The 12,359-nt window shown below is 47.6% G+C and overlaps 1 protein-coding gene across 1 annotated transcript in view; it reads left to right on the top strand.

Annotated features, from left to right (window-relative positions):
• Dnase1l3 (deoxyribonuclease 1 like 3) overlaps positions 1-12,359 on the top strand; it is a 39,221-nt gene that overhangs the window by 12,908 nt on the left and 13,954 nt on the right. The window contains exons 2-4 of the mRNA XM_031344236.1: positions 3,114-3,622; positions 8,740-8,828; positions 11,785-11,874. Coding sequence (XP_031200096.1) covers positions 3,467-3,622; positions 8,740-8,828; positions 11,785-11,874 — 335 coding nt within the window. The 5' untranslated portion in view covers positions 3,114-3,466. The remainder of the gene's footprint in view (positions 1-3,113; positions 3,623-8,739; positions 8,829-11,784; positions 11,875-12,359) is intronic.

Here is a 12,359-nt window from a genome sequence, read left to right as displayed (position 1 = left end):
TCTGTCTCTCTCTCTCTCTCTCTTTCTCTCTCTCTCTCTCTCTCTCTCTCTCTCTCTCTGTTGCATATGAGATGAGTGTGCTATGTGAAGCATGTGCTCATGTATGTGTGTGTAGATGCAGAGGGTCAAAGAGGGTGTCCAGTGTCTCTGGGACTCTCACTGAGCTGGAGTGCTCACAGTTTTTGGCTAGACTGACTGTCAAGTCCCTGTCTCCATCCCTCACAACTGTGTGGTTGTAGGTGTGTACAAGACCACGCCCAAGTTATTACATGGGTGCTGGGCTCCCAAGTCAAATCCATGCTTGCATAGCAAGTTCTTTTAGCCACTGGGCTGACTCTCTAGTTCACAGTTAACAATATTTTGTTTACACAGATGAGAGGCCAGGCACTGTGGCAAGTTAGGTTTTTAGTTAAAAACTAACTTTCATAGTTCTACTATATGGGAGCAATTATAGTCCATTTTAAAAGTGAGGGAACAGGCACAGAGAGGTTTAGTTATTTGTGTATGGTTGAACAGCCAGTAACTGGAAGTCCACTAGCTCTAACGTCCACACCAACATTCTCAACTAGACTGATTCCCTCCACTCCTGGGATTAACTTTAGCCTGAACATGGTTTTAGTTGTCACACTGTGGATACTAGCACCTCTCTGGAAGTAGCCAGGAGGCTGATAGACATCCTGTCCTACGCACTGGACAGACCCACAATAAAGAGTTACCTGGCCCTGAGTTAGTTAGCTTCTCTTCATTACAACACCCAAGATAATCAATTTGTGTAGAGAAGTGGTTGTTCCTTTTGGCTCTCTTTTGGAGGCCAACCCCATGATCTGTAGGTTGTGTTTATTTGTAGCCTGTGAAGGGCAAATATTTCATAGCAGGAACATACACTGGAGCAAGATGCTCTTTGGGGTGGGGGAAGACAATGAAAATGACTGATGTTCCACAGTTCCCTTTAGGGCGTGCCTAACTTTCCGTTAGGCTCCACTTTTTAAAGGCACCACCACTTAGCAGCCCATGCTGGGGAACTAAGCCTCTAACCCAAAAGTCTCTTGGCTTAGGGGTGGGTGGATGGGTGGGAAGTGGTGAGTGATATAGTTAAGTGCAAACCTCAGCAAGACCCCAAAAGTCAGCCAGAGTTAGTCCCTAGTGCCACGGTGGTCATTGCTATTAGTTGGATTTTGCCTGTGTAGCTAGGGAAAGGAGTGCCTTTGTTTGTCAGTGAAGCTGAGTTTCCTGGCTCAGAATCCATACTATTGTGGAGAACCTGGGCTTTGGGGAGTCAACTGAGCACCACATTATACATTCAGTGGTGATTTGTTGAGCACCTGTTCCATGCACACATGCAATATCTGTCCCTATGAAGAGCTGTTGAGAAGGCAGACATTAGATGAGGAAGCACGAAGCTCATACACTGCGGTACCTGGCACAAAGCACAGAACCTGAACACCATGAAAGAGAAGAGGCAACAGGCATTCTCAGTGTGGGTTTACACCTGGGGCTGGAAGCAGGGAGAAGGAGAGACTCTGAGGGTGGAAGGGGTGAGAGGGAGGCAGTGGGAGAGGAAGTGTGCATGACCTGGAGCATGTGAGGGGATAGAGGCTCTACCAAGGAACATGGCCGTTCTGTCAAACAAGAGCCTCTAAGGAGATGGAGAGGTCATTCACTTGGTTGGATTCTTGCCTAGCATGCATGAGACCATGGGTTTGACCTCCCAAAGCACAAGAATGGGGAGCAGTGGCTCTCAGAAGGTGAAGGCAAGAGAATCAGAAGTTCAGCGTTGCTCTTGGCTACATAGGAAGTTTGAGGTCATCCTGAGCTAGAGGTCCTGTTTCAGAAAAAGAGAAGGAGAGAAAGAAATTTCAAAGAATTTTGAAAGCATGATATGTGGGCTTTCCCTTCCTGAGCCGATTCTCTTCGAGTGCAAGTACAGCCCTGTGTAGACTCTGTTATGTGGGGCTAAAACTGACAGCCTGTTTCACCAGCTGGTACAAAGGGGCCTGCAAAAATACAACTCCCACTGTGAGAGAATAAGAGAACCAGGTATGAATGACGGTGGCCTAGAAGCATAGATTTAGGTTTCCCCAGATACTGAGTTCCAACAAGATAACAGTTTTGGGGTTCTGTTTGCTTGTTTATGTGTATGGGTGTTTTGTCTGCATGGGTGTCTGTGTACCATGTGCATGTTTGGTGTCCGTGGAGGCCAGAAGAGGGTGTCAGAACCCCTTGAACTGGCGTTTCAGACCATGATGTATGACCATATGGGTGCTAGGAATTGAACTGGCATTCTCTGAAATGCTACTTAGCACTCTTAACTTCTGAGCCACCTCTCTAGCTCCCAGTTTCAGGATGTTTTTGTAGGAACAAAACAAAAGGAAACATTGGTGGGAATACTAGGTAGGTGGCTTCAACAAATCAAAAAAGTCCATGTTATTGGCCTCGGTGGCTACCTGATGACATTCCTGGATTCCCGGTTAGAGGGAGTGAGGGTTCTGCTCGTGTATTCCAACAGGGGTTTACCAGATGTTGGCAATGGGTGGCCTTTAAAGGGCGCTGAAGATGACTGCAGGATATTGGAGTCTACAGTCACAGTGGTGGTATTAGTCAATCAGCTTTGTAGAATCTGGCACATGGGTGTGGCTACCCCACCCCATCCCTGGTGTTGTAGTTTACACACGTGAGTTTTGCTAGAATTACACAATCTTAAATCGTGCTCCTCACCGCAACCCTGAAGCCGCTGGTGAGATGTGATGACACAGTAGTGTGTGCACATTGTAGGATGGCTGTCTGGCTGCTCACTCATTGTTGTGCCACAGCAACGTCAGACACTGGAAACACCTGTTTGGGTCACACGACCCATCCCTGCCCATCCTGGGGACTTTCCTGCAGGCTCTTTATCTCTGCTGCCTCGGAGGGCCTCAGCCTGTAACGCTTTTGCTCCTGGGATCTCCACCTTGCCCTCCTCAGATTCCAACGTATCCTTTGTTTCACCGCATTCAAACTAAACCTGACCTTATGCAGCTACGGAGACGGCTGAAGAGCCACTGCATAGATGTGTCCAGTGGCAATTGTTCACCAAATCTTTGGCAATTGTTCACTGAATCTTTGTCCCCCAGCAGGTGGCTCCACCAGTCCAAGCTCATCAACTCTCAGGAAAAGGCCCATGGCTACCACAGGAGACTGCCCAGAGACCAGAACTGACCCCACCCCACTCCTGCCCACTGAGATTATGAGTGGCTTTTAAGGAGGCTGGTTCATAAATTCAGCATGCCAGAGGACAACGAAACCAGAGGACTCTCTAAAGGCTAACCCATTGTCTTCATTTCCTTGGGGATTGAAACGCGTGATGGTGAGTTCCTCAGAGAAGTGAAAGTGACCTAGAGGGACCCAGTAATTCCTGTTATCAGCCGGCTTTATAAGTCAGTGAACCGGGCGCTGTCTTCATCCAGCCAGAAGTACCAGGAGTGCAAAGATGTCCCTGTGCCGGGCTTCCCCACGCCTGGCCTCCCTACTGCTCCTCATGCTTGCCCTCCATGGTGCCCTGGCCCTGAGGCTCTGCTCCTTCAATGTGAGGTCCTTTGGAGAGAGCAAGAAGGGAAACCATGAAGCCATGGATATCATTGTGAAGGTGAGTTCATGTCCCAGACACTCCTCATCCCTTCTCCCAGCTGTCGACTCTAGGAATCTGAAGTTGCCCTGAGGCGGGGATGGGGGGGTGGGGGTGGGGGGTGGGGAGGTATGGACAGGCTGCTGGCTTAATAGGTGGCTTTAGCACCATCACCATCATCACCTCAGTGTTGGGTGTTTTCTGTTCCATCTTCAGACTGGATGGGTCTGTACTTCCCTCAGGGGTGTTGCAAGTTTACTTGAGCAGGTAAACGTGATGCTCTTGCCAGAGTCTGGCTGGCAGTCAGTTCCAGGTACCAGCTGCTGTTCTGATCATTTTTTTAATTGAACATACTAAATGTCTGTGTCAGGCACTGCCTCATTTGTCAACCTCTCAAGCAAGGGCTATTGAATAGGATGAACTCAGAGATGCTGGGGAGCTCCAGGTGATGAGGGAGCCAGTGCAGCCCTGCCTGCCTCATCTTCAAAATCTCGGTGCAGCAAGAGAGCCAGGCTTGCTCTCTCGTGGGCTCTCTCGTCCCACTCCCTCCCTCCCTTCTCCCGTCCCTCCCCTCTTCCTTCCTCCATCTCTCCCCCTCCCTTCTTCCTTCTTCCCTCCCTGTCTCTCTCCTTTCATCCTTTAATCCCTTCATCCTTCTCCCCCATTGATCCCCCAACTCTCAGTTCTGCTCTTTCTGTTTTATGGATATTACTGTCCTTGGGCCATATGACCTTTGTCTGGGAACGCTACTTACAGTTTCCTGGAGTCAACTAACTCTGTTCCATGGGTTTTAATGCTGGGACTCTATTACTTAAAAACAAACAAAACAGAGTGGGATTGGGATCTGCTTCAGTTGGTAGGATGCTTGCTTAAGGTTTGTGAAGTCCAGACTTCCACCCTCGGCACTGCACAAACCAGACATGTCGTCCCACGCTTGCAATCTCAGCACTAGGGAGGTACGGGTGAGAGGGTCCGAAGTTCAAGGTCATCATTGGCTACATAGGAGATTAAAGGTCAGTCTGGTCTACATGAGACCCTATCTCAGCACAACATACCACACACACCACACCACCATCACTACCCCCTCTACCAATAACAACAGGAGCACCAAAGGTCCCAGTGTATGGTGAAAGGCCAGCAGCCCTGGGTTCAGACCCCATCTCTCAGTCTGGGGAGCTCAAGGTCTCTTCTCTTCCTGATATTTCACATAAAGTAATAAGCTCTACCCCCTGAGAGGCTGGTAATGCTAGTCAATGAAGCCTCCCTGAGCCAAGTTGAGACCAGTGTCGGGTAGAGGATACAGGCAGAAGACCTGCTGGGCTCCTACCAAGATGGTCCTGGGCCCCAGGTGACAATGCCCTTTAGATGATAGCTAAGCACCTCTGGATGTGTTTTTACCAGGACAGCTGTGCCAAGCCAGTAGGAACTCTGACGCCACGGCTTAATAGAGAAACCTGACATGCAAGGAAACTATTTCCCAACTTCTTCACACATGGCCCAGGGGAGCCTGGGGACCTAAGTGCCTGTCTACATTCTTGACTTATTCAATCCTGGAAATGTTGCCACACCCCTGGGAGCTGTGTTTTTGTTCTCTGGTGACTCCGTTTCTCCACACAGCTTCTCCCTGGAGCTGTGAGTCCCACCAGGTCTGCTTAAAGTGTTTGTCAAAACTTCATCATGTCCTCATGAAGCCGATCTCCCCAAAACTCTCAGAGCCATCTAACAGAACAATGGCAATTGACCCCAAACACCTGGTGCTCAATCAGAATAGTTAGTGCTTGTATGGACCAAGGAGAAAGACAGATTTGCCACCAAAAGAATGCCAACAACCCAAGTAGGGAAGCATTCAATTTAGTGATATGAATGTACCATGAGAAGGGCATTATGTAACACTAGAAGTTATAGTTTAGGCAGGGCAGTGGTGGCACAGGCCTTTACTCCCAGCCACCCAGCCTCCCAGCACTTGGAAGGCAAAGGCAGGTAGATGTCTATGAGTTCAAGGCCAGCCTGGTCTACAGAACAAGTTCCAGGACAGCCAGAGTTACATAGAGAAACCCTGTCTTAAAGAAAAATAAAAAACCAACCCCTCCCAAAACAACCCAACCCAAAACAAAAAGTAAAACAAGAAGTTATGCCTTAGAATATGATCAGTATTTTTTTAAATGTATCTTTTTTTTAAAAAGATTTATTTATTATATGTAAGTACACTGTAGCTGTCTTCAGACACACCAGAAGAGGGCGTCAGATGTCATTACAGATGGTTGTGAGTCATCATGTGGATTTGAACTCAGGACCTTCAGAAGAGTAGTCAGTGGTCTTAAACACTAAGCCATCTCTCCAGCCCCATCAGTATTTCTTATGAGGCCTATGCTGGTCAAACTCTCTATGTAACCAAGGGTGACCTGAACTTCCGACCCCCTGACTTTACCTCCTGAGAGCTGGGATTAAAGGCATGTGCTATCACTGGGTTTGTGTTGGAGACTGGTGTACAACAGGCAAGAATTCTACCAACCAGCCAAGTCCCATCAGCTGGTTTAGTCCTCTTCACATAGCCCTCTGTGTAGATGCTTCCTCTACAGCTCAGTGAGCATTAGTGAGCTGAACAGCAAGAGAATGTGAGTAGTGAGCCTTCTCTAGGCAGTCCCCTTGCTAGCCACTATACTCAGCAGCCAAGGAGGTCAGCATGCAGAAGCTAAGGTCCCTGTCTTGGATGACCCACTGGCATAGAGTAAGTGTAAGCCATGGGCTCAGATTCCCTTTCCTGAGAGAGCGCAGCCAGATTTCCTGTTGACATCCCGTTCCTTGCTTGCCCAGCACTTCTGAACCCTACATCTCCATCCGATACTGGTTTCTAGTTTCCTTGCTATATCTCCAGGAAGTTTTCCTCAGACAAGAATCTGCAAGACCCTGTTGTCCAAATTATCAAAAGGGCATGGTCCCAGGAAAAAGCCATGTTTCTTCTGGTTCCTACTACTCAGAAAGAGACTCCCAGGCAGTCCTTTCAGAACCAAGCTCTGGGCCCTTCAAGATTTGGCCAACGCCAAATTCCTGCCTTTACAGAAAGTTACCACAGCCTGGAAGGCAGTTATGCCATCTATCATGCTGTCAAAACCTCTAAGGGCAGGACTTGCACGGCTGGTATGGATGCAGTCCAGATAAGGGGATCATGTGTGCTCTGAGGGAGGGGGAAGGGGCAGTCTGGAGAGGTCTAGAGAGATCTTGGGTAGAGAGAAGTTCTATCTGATGTCTTTAAGCAGGGAACAGCAAAACATAATGGGGAAGATGCGGAGTTCCATCCACTTCCCTACCACTTATGTGTTTCACTGCATTGGGTGGTTTATTCTCTGAGCTTCCACTGTCTCATCTGTAGAATGGGCTTAAAAACAGGATGATTGCAAGGCTAAATTCTGATCTACCTGTTAAGAACTCGGTATATAGCACTGCAGAAAACAATCATTATCATGTACTATAAGGCTTGGGAAGGGTGACAAAACTCTCTGGACCCAACCCCAGTGCCTTGGAGTGTCTGGCACAGGCTCTTCCTTCGGAGATGATGTGACAGATGTAGAAGCTCTATTCGGGAGGATGCAAACCTGAAGAGCACAGGAGACTCAACCAAGCTGGGCCCAGTATCCATTCAACTACAAATGGTTGGATAGGACAAAACCAAGAAGAGGAAGACAACCTTCCTCATGCTCTAACTGTGCCGGCGAAGAGCACAGTGATGAGCAGACATGGACAACTTTGCCCCTGATGTGGTCTGTCTAGCGGGAGGGACGTCCTCGCTCATGTAGTCAGGATCAAGCCCGGCTCTTCCCAACTAGCTATGAAAACCTCCAAATTCCCTTTACCACTCAACACGTTGGCTTCCTCGGTGATCAAGAAAGGCAAAGCTGGCCAGATGTTTAGCCAGTAAGCTGTTTGTTGACGCAGCATGAGGAGCTGACTTTGGTTCCCTGGGGCTCCTGTGAGCAGGCCAGGTGTGACAGTGCATGCTTGCAACCCCAGGGCTGAGGAGGCAGAGACAACAGGATGGCTGGAGCTCGTCTTGTGCGTTCACCTGGCCTAATGGTGTAATGAGAGACCTTGTCTCAGAAAACAGGATGGAGGGCTCCTGAGGTTGACCTCTGGTATCCACATGTCCTCACATAAACAGGTATATATAGAGCCACAAACACAGTCACTCAACACCCCCCCCCCTCCACACACACACAGGTACGCGTGTCTATGTGGTAATATTAAGCAAGAAATCGAAAGTCCTGGTACTCAGCCAGTGGGCCTTAGAAATAATAATCTGCCTCAAATTTAAAAAAATTAAAATAGAAAACAAATCAAAGGAGAGCAATAACCAAACCATTGGGCACACGATATGCCCTGCAATCCTAGCTACTCAGGTATGAGGCAAGGGGATCCCTTCAGCCCTAGGGACCAGCCTAAGCAACAAGACAGCATCTCGAAACAACGACAAACATCAACATGAAGGGTCACAAACACAAGAAAGGCACTGCTCTCTGGAAGCCCTTCTTTTAGTTCAGGAAAAGATTAAACTGTATTACCCACCACCTGACTAGGGCGCTTGGAGCCCAGCTGTTAGGGTCCAAGATCACTGGAGAATGATACCCTAAACTCAAAGAGTATGCAATAGCAAAGAGCGTTTATTCCAATGAATTTCCTGCATGCAGGGTTCTCCCCATTTGGGAATGGAGACTCCTAGTAAGCTCGCAGACCCAGCTTTTTATGGTCAGTTAGGGGAATTCCAGGGAAGAGTATGTGCCCTTTTACCTTGATCCGTTAGCTCTGTCTCTAGGGGTCTGACTAATTCTATAATTGGTTAGGCTCTGGAGACCTCCCTGAGGGGTCACTTACTCATTCTAGATACCTATTCTTACTTCAGGCCAGATGACAAGGTGTCCTTGGATTGGTTGCCTACGGCTGTGTTTGGCTGACACCTGGTTCCTGGATCCAAGTTCTCATTTCTGGGAAACAGAAACTTAGGCCTTAGTCTCCCAAACTGTCAGTTTGCAGCCTGTCATGGAGTCAACCTGGCTCTGAGCTTATCCCTCTCACAGTAAGTGTCTGGCAAAAATTTGGTTATTTACAGTAAACAGCCTCAAACGCTGAGAATTCTCTCTCTGCAGATCATCAAACGCTGTGACCTTATACTGTTGATGGAAATCAAGGACAGCAACAACAACATCTGTCCCATGCTGATGGAGAAGCTGAATGGGTAAAGGGGGAGAGGGATGGGCCCCCAGACATTGTAAGATCAAGTCCAAGAGCACCTGACATATGGTAGGGGACTAGAAACCAGTGCCATGGCTGGCATTTACTCTTAACCATCAGGCAGCGTGGCCACGGCTGAGTAAGCTCCCACTGTGAGCTTTCACTTGGTTGGTTTTAATATGACAGAGTAAAAACAGGAGGAAAAAAAGGCAAAGAAATGGGACAGAAAAGTGAAAGGAGTAGGTAAGAGACTAAACTAAGAAATCCTGCTGCAAAGGTGAACCGCAGACTGTCAGCATGGGAAAATGGCTACAATGTATCAGAAACAGTGAGTTCAGGTCACTTTTCAGGTGAATACTGGGGAGGGAAGGAGGGGTATGCTGGATGATCGCAGAAGAAAGACTTGGAAAAATGAACTTACAACTGCTAATGGTTACATCTGGGTTTAAGACTGAGAAGCCACCATGGAGCTAGGTCAGTGACAGAATAGGAGAACTTTTTTTTGTTTCAATACTTCTGTATGATTTGAGTGTTTTACCTTCAATAAAGCTGGTTGTGATAGTGTACATCAGTAGGATTTGCTGAAGGAGGCAGAGGCAGGAGGATCACAAATTTGAAGTCAGCCTGAGCTACACATTTTTAAAAAAATTATGGTGGTGGTGGTGGTGGCTCACATCTTTAATCCCAGCACTCAGGAGGCAGAGGCAGGCAGATCTCCGAATTTGAAAGTCAGCCTGGTCTATAGAGCAAGTTCTAGGACAGCCAGGACTACACAGAAAACCTTGTTTCAAGGGAGAGAGGGGGGGGAGAGGGAACAAACAATGGAAACTTGTATCTTCCAATAGTTTTAAATGACACCAGTTAATATTGATGATTTATATTCCTTCTGAATGAGTCACAAACTACCATGTTCATTAGCTTTTCATTACCGTGATAAAATACCCGAGAAAGACATTTTAAAAAGAGAAAAGCTTTTGCTCACTGTTTTGGAGACCTCACGTAGTCCGTTGGCCTGTTGCTTTGGGGTCTGTGCCGAGGCAGCACTCCACGGGAAGAGTTCTGCTCATCTCATCTTCATTTATCTCATCTGGATCCTGACTTAGCCACTTCAGCCTTTGGAGTGTGAGGGGCCAAGAGGAGTAGTAGACTCCAGATTTCTCCCCACAGTCCGCCTGGAGCCAGTCTGGAAGTGAGAGGTGTCAACACCTTTACCCCCAACCTGCCTAGATTGGGCTGAGGTCCCTAGGGAGGAAAAAGGCCGCCTCACTGGCCTCCCAGTTAGGTGAATGGATGCTAAGACCATGTGTACATGTGAGCCAACTCTGCATATCTCTTTGTCCTCTGTAAAGCAGGGAAGGGTCTGAGACACCTCACAGTGCAGTTCTAAAGCAATGTGCTGCTTCAAAACCTAACAGGCTAGAGCTAGCAGAGGGTCAGCCTTCCACACTGAATGCCTCGAGGTCTGCCATCCTCACTCCTGGCCTCCCATGTCGGGTCTGGCTTAGAGCACACATTTGAAACCCAAGAAATTTCTGTAAAATTTAAATTGGTCCCTAAATCAGCCTCTCTGTCTTTTCCAACTGGCCACAAGACAGCCAGATAGTAATCAGGCCCCAGATCCTTTTGGGGGTTGGTGGAGAGAAATAGTGTAGGGCTGTCTGAACTAGGTTTATCAGCAGATTAGATATAATCACAGAGAGGGTCAGGTTTCCCCGTACAGGCCAGAGATGATCTGCTGCCCTCTCCAATTCTGCATGGTGAAGCTCTAGACCCCAGGAATAAATAGTTGATTGTTGGAAATCAGTACCAGAAGTTTTGAGCAGGTCCTGGAGGGGGCTTCAGAAGAGGAGGCATCTGGTAGACCTCAGAAGTGGTATGTGGACAGGTGACATGAGAAACTTGACCTCAACCAAGAAACAGGAGTTATAGTAATGGTGGTGCGTGCGTGCGTGCATGCGTGTGTGTGTGTGTGTGTGTGTGTGTGTGTGTGTGTGTGTCCCATGATACACATCTAGAGGTCGAAGAACAGTTTCCAAGGGTCAGTTCTTTCCTTCTACCTTTTGGGTGTTACAGACTAAACACAAACTGTTAGGCTTTGCAGAAAGCGTCTTTACCCACTAGGCCATCTTGAAGAATCCAAAGCAGGAATTTCTGATTCTGCCTGGGCCACCTCTGGCCCCTGTGATTCCTACATAACAAAGCTTATGGAGTTTGAAATGTAAAGGTTTAGCCTCAAGACCCACGCCCCCTGCACATATGAGCAGCTTGGTCTTCATGTGTTTCCCTCAACAACTGGAGCAGGGGCTATCCCTGAATCTGTTGCCTGCCTGCCTATGGATCCTATTCCCCCAAATGGTCAGCCGTGTCTGCCCTCAGTGGGAGAGGATGTACCTAGTCCTGTAGCAACTTGATGTGAAAGGTGGTAGTGATGTGGGGGAAGGCTAACCCAGAAGGGGAATCTCCCTTCACAAATGAGAAGGGGAGAGTGGAATGGGTGGGAGGATCTACGTGAGTGGGTACTGGGAGGAGAGGGGGCTAATATTGGGATGTAAAGTGAATAAATAAATACAATTTTAAAAAAATTTAAAAAATAGCTACTCTCAAATTCTAGCCTTGTGTTATTAAACCATTCAGTGGGGGCCAGGCGATAGTGACACGCACCTTTAATATCAGTACTCAGGAGGCAGAGGCAGGTGGATATCTGAGTTTGGGGTGAGCCTAGTCTACAAAGTGAGTTCCAGGACAGCTAGGACTACACAGAGAAACCTTGTCAACAACAACAACAATAACAACAACCACAACAACAAATAATGGAGTGGGAGGTAAAAATAGTAGCCATCTTTTTAGGACAAGAAATAAGAGTAAGCCATGGTGCTTTATGCCAGCACTGGGGATGTGGAGGCAGGGGCAGCAGATGTGTGTTTAGTGCTTACGACACACTAAAATGTTTTGTTTTCTAGAAATTCACGAAGAAGCACAACATACAACTATGTGATTAGTTCTCGGCTTGGAAGAAACACGTACAAAGAGCAGTATGCCTTCCTCTACAAGTGAGTGCAAGCTGACCCTTGACCTGACTGAATCAAACCCAAATTCGTATTGTGTTTTCCTCTAAAAATAGACTCTAGGCAAGGAATGGTAGCACAGACCTTGAATCTCAGGACTTGGGAGGCAGAGGCAGGGAGAGTTTTATGAGTTTGAGGCCAGATTGGTCTATATGGTGTTAGGCTAGTGAGAGTTACATACTGAGACCCTGCTCAAATAAAACAAAAACATCTGATTCTGGTCTCTAGGCATTTATTATAATCAATCAGAATCTTTGCTGCCAAATTGATGACATGTATGTTGGGGTTGTAGCTTAGTTGATGGAGTGCTTGCCCAGCATATGCAAACCTGGGTCAATCCCTATCTAACATTGTAGTGCCACAGGCCTTAAGTCCCAGCACTCTACTCCAGTGGTTGATCTTCAAACAACACTACAAGTTCAAGGTCAGTCTGAGCTATATGACGTGAGACCCTGTCTTGAAGCAAATCA

The sequence above is a fragment of the Mastomys coucha genome, unplaced genomic scaffold (genome assembly GCF_008632895.1).
Source record: "Mastomys coucha isolate ucsf_1 unplaced genomic scaffold, UCSF_Mcou_1 pScaffold10, whole genome shotgun sequence".
NCBI lineage: Eukaryota > Metazoa > Chordata > Mammalia > Rodentia > Muridae > Mastomys > Mastomys coucha.
The sequence above is the reverse complement of the archived record's forward strand: the minus strand, read 5'-3'. Positions and strand labels throughout refer to the sequence as shown.